The 17,419-nt window shown below is 27.8% G+C and overlaps 2 protein-coding genes across 3 annotated transcripts in view; both read left to right on the forward strand.

Moving 5' to 3' along the window:
* Positions 1-17,419, forward strand: part of LOC111631382 (PDZ and LIM domain protein Zasp-like) — a 19,272-nt gene extending 1,853 nt beyond the window's left edge. Inside the window, exons 2-15 of one of the 2 annotated variants that reach the window (XM_023375612.1) lie at positions 419-570; positions 11,868-11,982; positions 12,048-12,232; positions 12,343-12,422; positions 13,549-13,675; positions 13,825-13,910; positions 14,001-14,106; positions 14,194-14,299; positions 14,795-15,011; positions 15,897-16,014; positions 16,256-16,442; positions 16,511-16,631; positions 16,712-16,827; positions 16,899-17,419. In XM_023375612.1, the coding sequence (XP_023231380.1) occupies positions 419-570; positions 11,868-11,982; positions 12,048-12,232; positions 12,343-12,422; positions 13,549-13,675; positions 13,825-13,910; positions 14,001-14,106; positions 14,194-14,299; positions 14,795-15,011; positions 15,897-16,014; positions 16,256-16,442; positions 16,511-16,631; positions 16,712-16,827; positions 16,899-16,976 (1,794 nt within the window). In that variant the 3' untranslated portion in view covers positions 16,977-17,419. Of the gene's footprint in view, positions 1-418; positions 571-11,867; positions 11,983-12,047; positions 12,233-12,342; positions 12,423-13,548; positions 13,676-13,824; positions 13,911-14,000; positions 14,107-14,193; positions 14,300-14,794; positions 15,012-15,572; positions 16,015-16,255; positions 16,443-16,510; positions 16,632-16,711; positions 16,828-16,898 lie in introns of both variants that reach the window. The other variant, XM_023375611.1, reaches the window with a different exon arrangement.
* Positions 5,731-6,638, forward strand: LOC111631383 (U6 snRNA-associated Sm-like protein LSm1). Its single transcript, XM_023375613.1, has one exon. The coding sequence runs from the start codon at positions 5,855-5,857 to the stop codon at positions 6,257-6,259; it is 405 nt and encodes a 134-aa protein (XP_023231381.1). The 5' UTR covers positions 5,731-5,854; the 3' UTR covers positions 6,260-6,638.

Below are 17,419 nucleotides of genomic sequence, written 5' to 3' on the forward strand. Positions count from 1 at the left end.
ATATGTATATAAGTAAAATATTTTAAGTTTTGATGATTAAACATTTTTACGTAACACCTGTTTTGTGTATCGATTACAGTACAATATTTTTGTTCTATAATATTTTTGTCACGTGGAGAAACACAGCTGTAACCTCATCGGCCAAGTTCACGCCAATCAGATGTTATTTAATTTAAATTCGTTAAGTCGGATGTTGAGACAAATTGAAAGACAAAAGTTCAGTGTCCTGAAATCAGTTCGTCAATAAATACCATGTAATATAACTTTGATGGAAGCTAACCATATTTGGCTAGAGCACTTAGCCGTCAATATTTAGTTACAGCAGTGTTTCTCGCATAGCCTTGAACTAAAGTATAGTTATTTTTAACATCACTTTCTCTTCTCTCCCACATCCTCCACCTCCACTTTTGCTGAATAGGTGAATCCTGATAGCATCGCTGAGAGAGCAGGATTGCAAACGGGAGATGCGATTTTAAAAATTATGGGACGTAGTACGGAGACTATGAAACACAAGGAAGCTCAAGATACTATTGTGAAATCCGGAAATTTATTAGAAATGATTGTTGAGAGGTATTAAAATATTCAATAAAATTAATTAAGATGTAAATATAAATCAATACTACAGCATTTGAGAGAATATTTGATATACAGGTGGCAAGTTTGTTACGTCTTGTTTCCTAGCAAAGATGAAACAACTTTGCTAGGTTTTGAGTGACCATAAAAAAAAAAAACAACAGAAACACTATTTTTTTTTACTGTAAAATCTTATAGGTCATACCCCGAATTCTTAACTTCTCTACCCGCAAAACTCTTAAGAAAAATTAAAATTAAACATAATTTGAATAATCTCAATATTTATTTTGTATTTATCAGTGATAAATTCGAAACAAGTTTTATAACTGACGAGTTACGAAAAATCTATACCGTAGACTGATAATAGGTGATTAACCTTTAGAATATTTTTATGATTATTAGTTGGAATTCGGATGATTCATGTATCTAAATTTCATTCAAATTTTAATTGACAGATGAAAAATAAATATTTAAATATAAATTTATGTTAAAAGCCTAACTTTATGAAAGTTTTATTTTATATTTAATGGGTTTTTTTATTATCGGTTTCCGCCTTTCTTTAAAACACTAAGAGGAGCCATCCACGAATAGAAAGATGAGTAAGATTCGAATTTAGGCCCTCCTAGTGGAAGCGTGTCACGCTTTCACTTTGCCACCCACAATCTTTAATAATTTATAATTATGTTGAATAAGGTTATATCTTTCTGAAACATTAAATAAAATTTTAATATATTTATATATTTTATAACTATAAATAAGTTAAGTAATTTTAAGTTCTGACTGAGATTTCATTCTAATTTTTAAGTTAACTTAGTGTTAAGTTTTAGCATACTTTTTTGTATTTTTTAAAATATTTAATCGTCTTAATTCGGTTCCAAACATAACAGAAAACGTTATATTTACATAAGAAGCGATTAATCTTGGAAAGTTATATAAGAAAATTCTACCTGAAGATTAGTCACCCTAGGTCCAAATGCCTGCCAAATATTTGCAAAATTCATTAACTATGATTCAGTTACTGGTTTGTAAGTTCCAAAAAGATAGGTTTTTTTTTTATTAATTTACAAACCAGAATTAGAAAGATTTTTTATATTGAAATAATTACAATTTTTATTAATGGAGTTAACGCTTCCCGTATTGCGTTTATGCTAAAACAGAGTAAGATTAAATTCCGATTTCAGCAAACGAAATCCCTTTTTCTTTTAATTTATTATATAATTAAACACGTTCATTTATTACAAGATTTTTTTTTTGTGGTGGGAGAAAGGCTAACTGTTCGCCTGTTCTCAATGAAAGTTTTGTTCGATGACTAGTGACGTCATTGACGCCAAGATGGTTGCCCGTCTATTGACCTTGTTTGGAACGCGCGGCAAGACAAGCATCTCTTACTATAAACAAGTCAAAAATGAATTGCTATATACTTTTTAATTAATAAATTCTTTTATTTTAAGTTTTCTGAGTAATTTTCAAGAAAGGAAATCCTATAATGTAACAGAATATTCTCTAAATTTGCCATATAAAAATTTTTTTTTTTCATAAACCACTTTATCTTAGAGCTACTCGAATGGATCAATATGAAATATAAGACACTACTAATGTGTCGAAATTTATTTTTGCTCATTGCATACGTATTAAGAAGTAAAGAAAAGTTAAAATAAAAATAATAAAGTATTTAAATTAATATTTGTGTGTTTAATAAATACATTTATGTCGTAGGGAACAATATTAGTAAAAAAAAATTTTTTTTTTCGGTATAGAAAGCGTGACGTCGTATCTTATCAGCTAGCTTACGTTAGACAAGGTAAAAAGAAAATGCTTCAAGCTAATTTTGTTTACGAAATGCTTCAGATTTAGATATTGCACATCTGGTTGAGAAGTTTTTCTCTTAGTAAATTCTGACATGCTTTACCTGATAGTCAATTTTAACTTTTAAAACACACCATGCCCTTAGGAGGAATGATGAATAATGCTTATAATTTTACCAGCGTTTTTTTTAAAGCTAATTTTAAGAATTTCTTAGTCGATTACAAATATCTAAATTTATATTTTATTAGAAAAATAAAGTATTGATATAAAACTANTTATGTTTTAATGTTTAATACAACTAAGAAGAAATTAGTTCAATTTTTGACTTACAATCTCTTTATCGTATTGGATAACGTTTTTAAAATTATTTTATCCACTCATTCTGACTTCTCATCTATAAATTACTTCTTTTTTTTTTAAAATCTTTCGGGAAGCTACCGAGATGTGTCAGTCTGTTTCTTGTCAAGGCCTCCATAGAAAGAGAGTGGGTGATATTAGCTACAGGAAGTTATTTTTAGTTAAACTATGAAAATAGACAAACTATTTTGTTGCGTCTACTCTGATATGTTTATTTCGGAGTTTAAAAACGAGATAACATTACATATGTTACATAACTAGAATTTCTTTCCAATTTACTTCGATATAATAATTAAAATATAGATAAGATCCATACTTCGTAGGTTTGCTACCGCTTGCCTCCATTTTACTCTTTCTCTCTTAGCTTTAATCGAAACTGAAGTACAGTATCTCGCGTTTAACTAATAACTCGTAAAACAAGGGAATTTTATGAGATTTTCTGCTTTGTTTATTGTTTGTTTTGTACGGAACGTAAGAGTTTAATAGCTACAACGAACTGATATTTGATCTTTTCGAAAAGTTGTACTTAGAAGTGGTGAGTCATTTCGACTGTGTCTAGCCGGATATGGAAACGTTCCCATCCGTGCCTAGAAAACTAGTTCGTGTTTTAATATATATTATGTTATGATCTGGCAAACGTTCACAAAATGAAGTCCAAGAATTCCAAAAAGATAACACTGTAACAGAAACTCTTCAAAATTTCATTCCTTCTTCCTGATGCCGTACACATTTTTAATTAAATTCCAAATCGGCATTAATTAACGCTAAATAATAATAAGATCAGAACAGAATTTTATTTAAATCTCTCTATTTTATTTGTATAATGAAATTAGTTTTATTTATTATAATATAAAATTTCTGAAAGTACATTTCTTTTTTTCTCCTTGGAACGTCCCATCGTTTCCGGAGTCATAAATCAAATATTTAAGAGGTAATATGTTTCAATTGAAATGGTTAATACCATTAATTCAGCAAATTTTATTTATTTGAATGAGTGAATTATTTAATAATTGTATTGTTCTCTTATTTGTTAGTGAAGAGCGAAGAGCGTTAAATTTTTAAAAAAACATATATAAATATTATAAAATTACATTTTTAATTAACATTTATGAATTTTAAAAGACAAATTAATAGCTGTAAAATTAGCATCAAAAACTTTCTCAAAGTAATAAAAATATACAAAATATTTAGTTAAATGAATAGTTTTAATTCAGTAATAAAATGTACTTTACTACTTCATTATTTTAATAGTTTGTATTAAAAAAATCTTTTATTTCAATGTTTATAATATAATATATTTTAAAACATTAAAAAATAGAGTAAAAGGAAAACTGACTTATGTAAGTTTTAAAATATGTCGAAAATTATAAATGATAATTACAGGTTATAAACTGAATAAGTTGTATTTGTTTAAAATAGTTGATCCGAACATCAGAATTTATAAACAATTAACTTACCTATTACCTTTCCAAGAAACACTATGAAGTTTTAGGACCGACACGACACTTTAAAAAATTTTTAAATAATATGCAAATTACTAACTACTAAAACTATAAAAAAATTTTTTATCTACATGGAAATTTGACCTATGGAAATTTTAATTTATCACCATTATTTATTTATACATTTATGTAACTCTACATATTCAATCGAGTCATTCATTTATGTCGCAATACATCTGAATTTCTAATTTAGTCGATAGTACAATATAGATCTTTCAATTTATCTATATTTAAAAGCATTGTAATATTATATTTGACAGTATGCTTTTTAAATTTAATTTCTTTTTAAATTATTTAAAGCGAGATCCAAGTATAGAGGGGGGAAATATGTTGCTACACGAGTTAAAGCAATTAACAAAATATTTTATAATTTAATGGATCATAATAGAAAAATAAGCTTAATAAAAATAAAATGCTTCATGAAATATTTAAGTGGACTCGTGTCTAAATTTAGTATTTGTAATTTTTAATAAACGGTTTTAATATATACATTTATATGATAAGATTATGGCTAATCGGTATAGATGTTTAAAAAATAAAATTGCAACAGCTTTAGTCATTTGATAAAAACATTACATGACGCAAAATTTATAATTTTATCTATAGATATATTTTAGGAGCTAGATCTCGCAGAACTTGTTTGAATTCCAATTAAACATACGTCGTAAGGAAATTTTTCCTAATTTTGTTAGCTTCGCTTTGTTTCAAAAGTGAAATTTCCTTACAGAATGGTATTTATTATGCAAAAAAAAGAAAGAAAACTTTTGCGAATTTTTATCATCAGCGATAACTTTCTTTATATTGATATTATATTTATTTACTAATATTTCAAGTGTTGTAATTTATACGTAAAGTGTATACGGTGCATGATAAGTACACACAAAAATAGTTATCATTAATACTAAAATATTGGGCATAACTCAAAATTTAAATACGCTTATTCAATTTTAAATCTTCCTATTCGTTGGTACGATTTCGTTTCGATCTGCAAGTACAATACATTGACAATTTGTCGGATGGAAGACATTTAAAGCAAAGTTCATAAATGTGTTTCATCTTTTTTTATATTCTGGCTTATATCGCTAGCTTATATTTATATTTAACGGAGGAATTTTATCTTTATTTTTTAAGAAAAACTATATTTAGTTATTTCTAAAAAATAGCGTAATACTTGTTTAATCAATCAGAAAAGCGATTTTCGTGAATAGACTAATTTTGAAAAATAGAATATGCCATTGTGATAGCATCAGGCTTATTTTATTTTATTTTTTATAACAGCCATTTTTATTATGGTCAAAAAATAGTTATTATAATCTCGCAGATTCTCATTACGTCCGAGAAACTGCACGAATTCTTATAAATAAAATCTAAAGTATAAATTAATTTAAAACAATCAGAAATATCGGAACATTATATTATTATTTCTTAAATTTATTTAATTAAAATAAGTTTTGAAGAGATTTAAAAAGAAATGTCATTTAAAAAAAAAAAAATTTTCGTTATTACTAAAATGACGTCTTTAATCATCGACCGGTAGAGGGCATAGAAGTCAAGATGGCGTATTCGTAGGGTAGGCGTTATGTTTTTGGTTTCGTCGGAACTGACATTTTTCGAAAATGAACAACTACTTACCCGGGACCGCTAGTTTATTAGAAGAATTAGACAAAAAGTTAATGGTTTTGCTCCGAGATGGTCGAACTTTAATCGGTTACTTGAGGAGTATCGATCAATTTGCTAATTTGGTTCTACATCAGACGATCGAGAGGATCCACGTGGGAAACCAATTTGGAGATATTCCCAGAGGCGTGTTTGTTATTCGAGGAGAAAATGTGGTTCTTTTAGGAGAGATTGATTTAGATAAGGAACGATCCACCAATCTAGAACAAGTAACTGTGCATGAGATATTAGAGGCTCAAAGGATTGAACAGGAAGCCAAGCAGGAAAAGGAAAAACTAAAAGCCAGGGCATTCAAAGAAAGAGGAATTGTTCACCAGTTTGACTCTGCCCACGACGATTTTTAATTTGTTAATTATAATTTTCTTTACTACACAAAAAACATACAACTGAGTAATTCATTTTTTATGTTCAGTTATTGATATTTGCCATATCGTTTATATCAGACTTTTATTTCTGTATATCTTTATTTTTTTAATCTACAAATAACAAATTTGCATATTAATTTTTTTTTATAAATAACAAAGTGACAAATTGCTTATTTATTAAGTCCTGCAGACAGTGTGTGCAGTTTTTGCTGTGAAGTAACTCTATGGATTCCATTTAACTTGTATTGATTGAGGTTAATTTAATTTTAATGTGTGTAGTACAAGTTGTACAATATTCCAATGTAGATCAAAAAATAGATAAAAGATTTTCAAAAATAAACTCAAATTAAAAATTTTATATTTGTTTCAATTATTAATATGAGAGTGAAATTAATTTAGAATGGGTCGGCAATCTTTCGCAATTGTGCCGAACCTAAGTTATAGTGTTATTACGGGTGCCGACCTGACAGTACCAATTTTGTTATATATAGTATCAAAATTGGTTATAATGGACTTTGAAATCTAATAATTAAGATTTAATTTTTAGTAATTTCTGTTTGATCAGAGTGCCACGTTTGGCATGTGCCATAGGTTGCTGACCCGATTTAGAATATATTTTGTTTGTACACATTTTCAGTTTTCACATGCTATTCATATATGTAATGTGTTCATGTGTGTTTTTTTTTAGGTTGATTATTATTTCTCAGTTTTTGAAATTGTTTATTAAATTACAATACACACTGTTTTCACTGATTTTGAAATGTGTCCCTGGTTGGATTGTAAATGCTATGGTCAGCCTATTTTAGGATAATTTAATTTTTCCTGAATGCAGTTAGAATGAAAATATCATTTGTTTTACATGTTGCTTACTTAAGATGCTTAATAATTTTCATACATATTTAGACAACTGCTGTCTACAATATTTCAATCACATAATATATAATCTGTAAAACTACTCTAAATCTTTTTGTAACATTATACAAGATTATTCTTTCATGATGAACACAGGATATTTTTCTTCTAATTATAAATTAGAGGTTCAAACTATGTACGAAAAATTATTTAATTAATTTTTGAGTCTATCAATTAATCCTTTTCACGCACCATAGAAGTACACCTTTTACATTGGTTTGAAGACATCACTTCATTAAAAACAAATAACAATAGGTAAATTTTACATTATTAAAAATGTCTTCAAACCAATGTAAAAGGTGTACTTCTATGGCGTGTGAAAAGGATTAATTGATAGACTCAAAAATTAAATAATTTTTCGTACATAGTCTGAACCTCTAATTTATAATTAGAAGATTATTCTATTTTTCAAAATTAAAACAGATGGAATTTTATGAAAAATTAAATCGAACAGTTAATTGAATACCATTCTGTAATTTAAACCTTTTATAGCCTGAAAGATTCCCTTTTTAGATAAAAAAAAATTTCCGACAACTCTCAGGCCTGATGGGACTTCAAATTTTTTAACTATAAATTTAATTCTATAATATTTATAGTTTTAGAGCATATTGGGACTAGTAAACTCTGTTATTTTCTCAGCAGATGGAAGGAGGATATATATATAGATTTTTCTTACTGTTTTAATAGTATGTAAATGGCTGCCTGTTCATAAAAATTTTTACACATTACCTATTTATGAACAAAATATTCAACTAAAGATACTTTTATTCTGATTGGTGTTTTTTTGAATATAACTAATATATGTAAACTTAGAATGTGAAATATTCTTTCAATTGATTTAATGAATTTGCTAATGTTTTGTTTGTTCAGATTTAAACAATCTGTTGGGTCAAGATTGCCGACATAAATTTTTATATATGGATGTGTAAAAATAGCTTTGTTCAGAATATTAGCATAACCTATTGTCAATGTACACACTAGTTAATGTAAATGCATATATTGTGAGATATTAAAAAAATATTTTTTTTATTTTTAATTTCAAAAGAGGTGCAACTGAAAAATTAATCACTAGAAAAGTCTAAAGAAAAATAAGACTTAAGATCAGAGACATCATCAATTGCATACATATACAGTATCAAATGATATACAACATCAGAATTTAGTACAGTGGGCAAAATTTGAAAATCAAGACGATATTGTGAAGGGTGTTAAAAAAAACTGAACCACCCCTACATAGTAAATGCAAATATTTTGCGTTTCACAACATATCGATATAGCAAACAAAGCTTACGGAACCAGAAAGTCCCTTTTAATTATTTTTTAATGTAATTTATATTCAGAAATTTGTTTTTGTTTGCATACATTAACTTATGGATAAGTAATAAAAAATTATTGCAATTCATTTGAACTTAGGGTAATTAAGATGAATGGAAAGAGTTTGATAAATAAGATTTTGAGTATGGACAAAAGATAAAGAATACAGTATCCTCTTTTAGTGCCCATAGGATGGAAAAAACAAAAAAAAAAAGTACCATTAACATTTAAATTCTAAGAAAATTTAGCTTTTGTTTTGTACATAATGTTATTGAATATTCTAAATTTATTAAATCAAAATTTGTGCTTAAATTGCCCAAAATATCTTAAAGTGAATACAGAATGTTCTAAGAATTTACTATGTTACTATAATGAAATTGAAAACTTTTTTATAATGCTTTAATTTTTGATATATGTAAAATATTTGTATTTATATTAAATGTTAATAGGATTAAATATCAAAAGCATTATTTTTATACATATCAGAAACAGAAATTATTTTTGTCCAAAGATGGGATGAATAATTGAATCTTTATAACTTTAGAAAGTTTAATATCCTACAGTTTTTAAAAAATAAGCAAAGTTTTCTATATTGCCAATGATTATTATATGTACTTTTAAGTGTAATATTTTCAGTGATTTTGCTTTTATATTTTATTTTTATGCTTAAGGGATTATCTACATATATAATATCAAAAAATAGGCCATTTCTTACTCCTACCTCCCTTCCCTGTCAGCAAACATATTGTAAAAGCCCCCCTAATATTACATCAGAATCAGCACAACTCCCATTATTAATAAAACAGATATAATTAATTTGAAGTATGATCAAATTTCATATTGATACCAATATATTTTTTATACCATTTACAGTGCACATGTAAGATATCAAGTTCTAATAGTCTCAACCCACTCTCCTGTTATCCAATCATTCTGACTGTTTGTATGGCTAATTGACAATCTGTTGACATGTTCAGATCTTTAGGCAAAAGATACTTGTCAACCTGACACACCATATATCATATTTTAGGACCATAGGAAAGGGGAAAAATTAGCCCAACCCAAAGCAGGAAAGTGGCTGTCATGATTATGGTCATTGTCTCCTAGTTTATAAAGATTTTACTTTCAACAGTTATTTCAACTTTTCTAATTTCTAAATCTTCCTAGGTACAGATGTGAGTACTACTGGGAAGGGGAAGCAATACCTTAAGGATTTAATCTTTTCCATAGGGAAAAAAGTCTGGTTGGGAAGTGCAAAGTGCTGACGTCTACAAAAAAGTGCCAAAGTAAAATAATTTAAGATTTCATGATACATTGTAATGGCTGACAATAATACCAGCTCTCTTTATAGGTCTATGATTTTTTCCTTCTCTGTAGCATGAGCCTTTGACAGCTGTTTTCTGACATCTTTCATGTGGGGAAGTATAAATTCAGTACTTTTCTTACAATAGCCAGTTTTTGTGATATGTGAAGGCTATACTAGCTCATCTTTCCAATTACAAAAATTTTTAGTTGCAAAAGAATATTCCCAGTTTTCCATACTTAAATTTATGGCTTTTCCATGTGCAGCAACAGAAACTATAGAATACAATATACTTTTCAGAAACATAGTGTATTGCTTTCACTTGTTAAATCACACTGGCTGTAATGTTAATTTCACTATTGTTTTCCTTCAAAATGAACATTTTGGGAAGTGAAATTCATCAGAAGGCTGATGAGGTCCTTTATCTGTCACATATTTTGTTAATATTAATAACAACTTACTAAGTGCCATGTTTTCTTAGAATGAAGTGAAATTTGGCTTCTTAATAATTAATCATAAGAGTTTTGAATGTTAAAAAACTCTATATCAACTTTATCTTACAGCTCAGTGAGTTCCTGGTTTAACTTATCTTTCAATATTTTTCATTTTAACTTTTTCTGTTCTTTGGCAGTAAAAAGCCCTTTTTTCCATATATATTGTGGATTCAACCAGACCCATAATGGAGACAACAAGGTGATAAGAGATGGGGTTCCATCACCTGGCTGGGAGAAACCACACATGAAATTAACAATAAATCACTCATTCCTGATAGTTTTTGAAAATTAATAGCTAGTAGCATATATTTTTTTTTTAGCTGTTAATGAAGTATAATTAATGAATGCTAATATAATGCATACTGAACTAGATATTTAACATCGTTTTTAATAGGACAGTTTTGAGGAAAAACGATGATTTACTATAGTCATTATTATTTTCATTTTTTTTTTAAATTTACTTTTCATCTTTCTCTATTAATAGATATTTTCCTATACCAACATGATTTTATCAAATTTTAATTAGTAAATTTTGAAATATAAAAATCAATTATTCAATTACTATCAATCGTACTAAAAACTTTGGAGACATATTCTAAATGAGAGCTTAATTGTCTAAAAATTGCAAATTTCTCATGTTAGTATAGTTATATTGCATAGTATGTATTGTTGGATAGTTATTTTTCAGATATAAATGACCTTTGAATTAGATACCGTTATAAAGAATTTAATACAGTACAATTGTTTTGCTCGAATTATATTTTAAATTTTCAGTGAAGCATACTTTTCAAAAAATTAATTATTAAGTAATTATAATAGTGTAAAAGAGCTATTCTGTAACATCCATTTTGTTATAATGTGTTAATCTTAGATGATTCTTTGTTCTGAAACATGAAAACTAAACATAACTTATACATGAACTATTTTTATAGATAAAATAGCAAACATAAGAAAAGCAACCTTTCATGTCCTGGTTCATCAATTTTGAATCTGGTCACTCTATTGAATTCCTATTTTGTATATTAGGATAATTATCTTAATATAAATACAATTATATTATATTTTACAAATTACACTCACAATTGTGAATTGTATTTACAAATACAATTGTCTTGAATAGAAAAATTAGTTTCATACTACAGAGCATCTTTTCTTTAATAATTTAAGTTTATAATTTTTTATATTATTTATCTACTTTTAGTTATTACCATAGTTTAAAATTTGATACATAATAAAAATTGTGTTAAAATAAGACATAGTATTGTATTAGATGCATCACATTTATAGTGTTGATTGTTTGGGGAAAAAATATTCTTTACCGTATAAGATATATTTTGTTTACAGGAAACATCCTAATTGCCAGATAAATTTTAGGTATTAACAAATGCATCTTATAAGGCAAAAGAAAAATATGGTATCTATTTACAGTATTTTAAATTTTGTCACAAAAACTAGAAAATTATTTACAATGTCAGATATGTAAACTTTTATATTTATGATTTTAATAATTATAATTTCTCTTAAAATTACATATTTTTAAAATTGTTTATATTTAAAATTTTAGGGGAAAGACAAGAGTTTGGAAACCAGCTGTGGTACCGATAGGAGATATCCCAGCTCCGAGTCCTCAGATAACAGCTAAACCTGTAACAAAAACATCACTTGCAGCTAACAAACAGGTTTGATAAAATTTTTCAACTTCTATAGTTAAGTAAAAATAACTTCAACAGTATCATCTTTTCAGGAGGTTCAGCATATTGGAAGTAAACATAATGTTAGTGCAAGACCATTTTCAGCAACAATGCAAGATGGAACAGTTAAAGCTGTTGTTCATAAACAATATAATTCACCAGCAAATATTTACTCAATGGATAATATTGCTGAAACTCTTTCTGCCCAGACTGAAGTACTTGCAAGTGGTGCTAAAGGGTATATACCATCATTAATTATTTATTATTAATTAAAAGATTAACAACCTTTTTTAAAATATAACTTAATAATATAGATAAATACTATAAATTTATAATTAATATTCATAGCATCAACTTCTTAAAAGAAGAACAGCCTATCAATAAAGAATCAGCTGTGTATAGAATGGTACATGAAGACACTGGTAAAGGTAAAAGTACATTTAATAAACATATTTACTACAGATTAGTAGAACTTACGTGATAGGTGGGACCAAACAATAACCACGTAAGTCGGGGTATAATTTCGCAATTTGTGTAAAATTTAAGTCGGATGTATGTAAGTTAATAAATGTTCTCGTTAATCTTATTTCATCTTTTGATTCGTTCACGGTTACAAGAAATCACCACATAGAGTCTCTCAAGTCTCCGTAGATATAACAAACACAGAAATAAATAACACAAAATAAATTGTAGGTATGTGTCGATTCCGCACGACACATCCGAACATGTAAGCTGAACAATAGTGTGGGGGGGAGTGAGTAATCAAGAGTTACGTGGCGCTCAAACAGAAGACGAATCGACGAGATTTGAAAATTGCGTAACTCCGGGTTCCCGTAAGTCGGGGTAGCATAAGTCGAGGTATTACTGTACTTTGAATATAGCAAAAATAATCAATACTCTTGCATCTATTTCTTTTTTAATAAATTTTAATTAAAAACCAATCTTTTTAGAACTTTATATCATTGTTTAGGGTGTAAGCCTATAGATTTAAGACAATTTTTTATTAAAAATTTTGTTGCTTCTGATTTTAAATGATCAATTAATTTAATAAGAGGTCCTAAGCAAAAGTATAACCTCATTAAACAATGTGTATCTGTTTTGCTGATTGGATGGAGAAAGAAAAGTCATAACATGTACAGTACATGCAAAGCAATTAGATGCAAATTCATTATGGTACATTTAATCATTTTTTAGTTAATTGTAATTCATACGTTCAAAAGTTGTTCTTACTATAACTATTTTCTTCTCCCAATCAATCAGCAAAATGAACACACATTGTAAGAGGTCCAATCCATAAAATATCAGAACTAAAAAAACTTCAATAGGCAAGTTGTCATCTTAGGCATATTAATTTAAACAAGAAAAAAAAAATGTTTTATATACATGATGTACAGTACTAGGGCACCAAGATTTTGATAATTTTATTACTGAAAAAAAAAAATTCTCAGGGTTTATTCTAAACAAAGAAAGTATATAAACACTATCAAATTTCATAATTGACTAATTTTTAGTATAATAAATTGCTTTCTAATGAATACATACTTTGTTGTTTAGAATCTCCTACATGTGAGCGTGCTTTCCCATTAAGACATGTAGAAGCTCCAGTTACTAAACCTCCATCAGAAAAACCACCTGAACAGCTAAATCCTAATCAATGTGTAGAATGTGGAAAAGTCATTATGTGAGTATTATAAAGTAAAAGAAATAAATGTATTAATTTATTATTAGTCATATTTTGATATTTATCAAAAACATCTCTCTTCATTCCGACATTAGACTTCAAATTTAAATGATTATAAATGTTTAATATACTGAAAATACATATTTTAGAGGTGTATTCGTCCGTATTAAGGATAAACCATTACATCCTGAATGTTTTCGCTGCAGTACTTGTGGAACATCTCTTAAAAATATTGGTATGAATTGCAATAATTATATATATTTAATTATTTATTTATTTACATATATATCATATATATATATATAAATTAAATTTATATTTTCAGGATACTATAATGTTAATGACAAATTATACTGTGATATACATGCAAAGCAAGCATCTAAAATGTTGCATTTTACAATACCAGATTTTGAACCAATAACAATGGGCCAGTTAGTTTATTTTGTTAATAAATCTTAATATAATTTGAAAATTTTGATTATCTCAGTGAATTATTAATTTTCCATAACATTTTATAGAATGAACTCAACTTCAGCACCTGAAACAGTTCCTGGAACAGCTCCTACAACACCTGGTACTGCTGCTCCCATGTCACCATCTACAACTTTTAATACACCATTTTCAGTTAGTTTTTTTTAATTTTTATTTATTTATCAGTTTAATTTATTATGCAATGTATCCAAAATTAGTAACCAAATTAAATTAAATATACTTATAGATTTTTTTTGAAGTAAATATTTAACTTCTGCTTGAATTAGTTAATTATTTTTCATAATTTTAATTTAAACTTTATTTTCCATTAAAAAACAAACAAATCAGAAATGGTTACATGATCTATAAGCTGATGACTAGATGACCAATACAATAAAGACACCAGCAGTATTCTAAGAAAGTTTGGATCTATATTGGTTAAAATTTTCATGGGTTGGTTACCCTATATGTTACACTTCCTATCCCTTAACATGTGAGACTGACCAAAGCCATGATCAATATTGAAAAAAGTCCTCTTAATGTCTTCACAGCAGAAAAATTAAAAGAACCATGTGTCAATATAACAAACATTAGAAGGAAGCCTTTTAAAAAAGGTTTATATATAAATTATTATTATTTTTTATTTAGTTAGTTCAACCCAAACCACCATCTTTCAAACCAATATCTAATGCAGTACCAAAGGTTGCTTCTCCTACACAAATGAAACCAGCTAGTCCACCTGTACTAGCTCCTACAATGAAGCCAGTTACTCCACCTGTACTAGCTCCTACAATGAAGCCAGTTACTCCACCAATAACTCATCCACAGACTGCGCCTCTAGCTGATGCACATAAACCATTATCAAGTAAGTATAAGTTCATATTCTCCATTGAAAAATAAATTTATATTTTTATTTATAATATAAATTAAAAAAAAATCGCTCAGTACTCGACTGAACAAATTCAATTATATATTACATTTATCTTTCTCAGATCAATTAAATGCATTAATGGCATCAACTTTGGTTTTGGGAATGTTTAGTTTTAAATATATACTTATCATTTTATTCTCAAAAAGTTTAACACAATTACATAAATATCTTATTTTAACAGTGATGTCGGACAGGAAATCTTTTTTGTGAACCTATCCTGATTTCAGTGTGTTTGGTAGTTGTGTGATAGTCTAACTAATTGAAATAGATCAAAATTATTTAAATAAATTAGTCATTTTAATTATGTAAGGTTTTCTGTCCTTTACTTAATATATCTACTTTATGTAACTGTCAATTTGTAAAATTCTTATTTTTGTGTTAGTAATTCAGAAATGATTTCCTGAATTATTAATCTTTTACCTTACTGTTTTCATAGACTATATCTGTAAACTATTTCATATCTCTCGACTTTCTCTTTTTTTTCGTTGTTTTCAGGCGGTTCCAAGTTTATTTGGCCGCCTCCAAAACAGACTCCTGTAGAGACTCTTGAATCCAATGCTACTCCTTCTGTTCCTAGTTATCGACCTCCTCCTGGAACTCAACATATTTCTAATACTCCAACTACTCCTAAAACTCCTACTACACCTAAATTTATTCAGTCTACTACAACTAAAATCCCTACCACTCCTAAATTTATTCAATCTGCTCCTAAAACACCACCTGCTGTTGCTCCTAAACCCCATATCCCTGTCCAAAGCATCACAACAACCAGCATTCAATCTTGGACTTCTAGTTCCACTTCTGGACCCTCCCCAATAGGCATTACATCTGGAATTGGATCCCATCCTGCTCCAAGACGTGGTCGTGGACAATTAAGATCTCAAGTTGGTCCAGGTGTTCGAATTCCAATTTGTGCTGTATGCGGTTCTCCAATCAGGTTAGAATGAACATAAAATTATTTAGTAATGTTAATACTATAAATAAAACACTTGTTAAAATGTAAATTCAAATTAATAAATAGTATCTATTCATTAAAATAATTATTTTGTTTTACAAGCAACTGATGCAAGGTAAATGTTATTAAATGAGAAGTTTTAGATAAAATAAACAATTTTTATATATCAAATAATAATAATATTTAAATAAAACAATAATAATAAAACTTGTTAATATTTCAGAGGACCATTTATTGTTGCTATTGGAAAGACTTGGTGTCCTGATCATTTCTTATGTAGTAATAATAAATGCCGTCGTTCATTACAAGACACTGGATTTGTTGAAGAGCAGCAGCAGTTGTATTGTGAACACTGCTATGAAGCATACTTTGCTCCAATGTGTAGTAAATGTGGTGCTCGTATCAAAGGAGTAAGAATACTTTTTAATTCTTTATTCTTATTGTTTTGGCTGTAATCTAAAATTTTTGAATATTTTAGGACTGTCTTAAAGCTCTTGACAAGCATTGGCATCCTCAATGTTTTGTCTGTGCAAACTGTCATAAACCTTTTGGTAACAGTTCTTTTTACATGGAAGATGGTCAACCATACTGCGAAAAAGGTAAATAGTTAGATAGATATTTGATAGTTGCTCTATAAAAACAAATATATAATTTTTATTTAATAAAAATTGTTTTTTAGATTGGAATGAATTATTCACTACTAAATGCATTGGTTGTGGTTTTCCAATTGAAGCTGGAGATCGTTGGGTGGAAGCTTTAGATAATAATTATCATTCTCAATGTTTCAAATGCACAGTAAGCATTATTTGTCTAAAAGTTTTAATTGGAAAATTTTCTGAGATTCTTAAATGTTCTTACTTTTGCAGATCTGTCATAAAAACTTAGAAGGACAGGGATTTTATGCTAGAGGAGGTCGACCTTTCTGCAAAGCTCACGCTCGATAAATTTACTTTTGAATCAGATTGAAGCTTAAAGAAATTTTAGGAGATTTGCTGCTAAATAGTATTACATCTACCAGCAATCAGTTATATTTTACTACTGCTATCTGTCCTTATTAATGCTGCTCATTGTTTGATTTGAGCCTCTTAACATGTTTAGTTATTGATCATCATGAACTGGCGACCAGCAATGCGACTGTGAGAAAATTGCATTTAAAACAATAATGAAATTATCCACTGTAGAAGAACTTACAATTTTTACATTTAATATAGTTCCTATCTTTTAAATCAAGACAATGGCTAGTCACATTCAATAGTGTAATTATGACTTGAGATTCTTTTGCCAAATTTAAACATTGTATTTCTTAAAGAGGAAAAAAAGCAGACCAAATATTATAAACAAACATCTATAAGAAGTTTTAAATAAAATATCACTTTAAAAGTTTTGC

This window comes from Centruroides sculpturatus, unplaced genomic scaffold (genome assembly GCF_000671375.1).
Source record: "Centruroides sculpturatus isolate CEXI.00-Female unplaced genomic scaffold, Cexi_2.0 scaffold479, whole genome shotgun sequence".
Taxonomy (NCBI): domain Eukaryota; kingdom Metazoa; phylum Arthropoda; class Arachnida; order Scorpiones; family Buthidae; genus Centruroides; species Centruroides sculpturatus.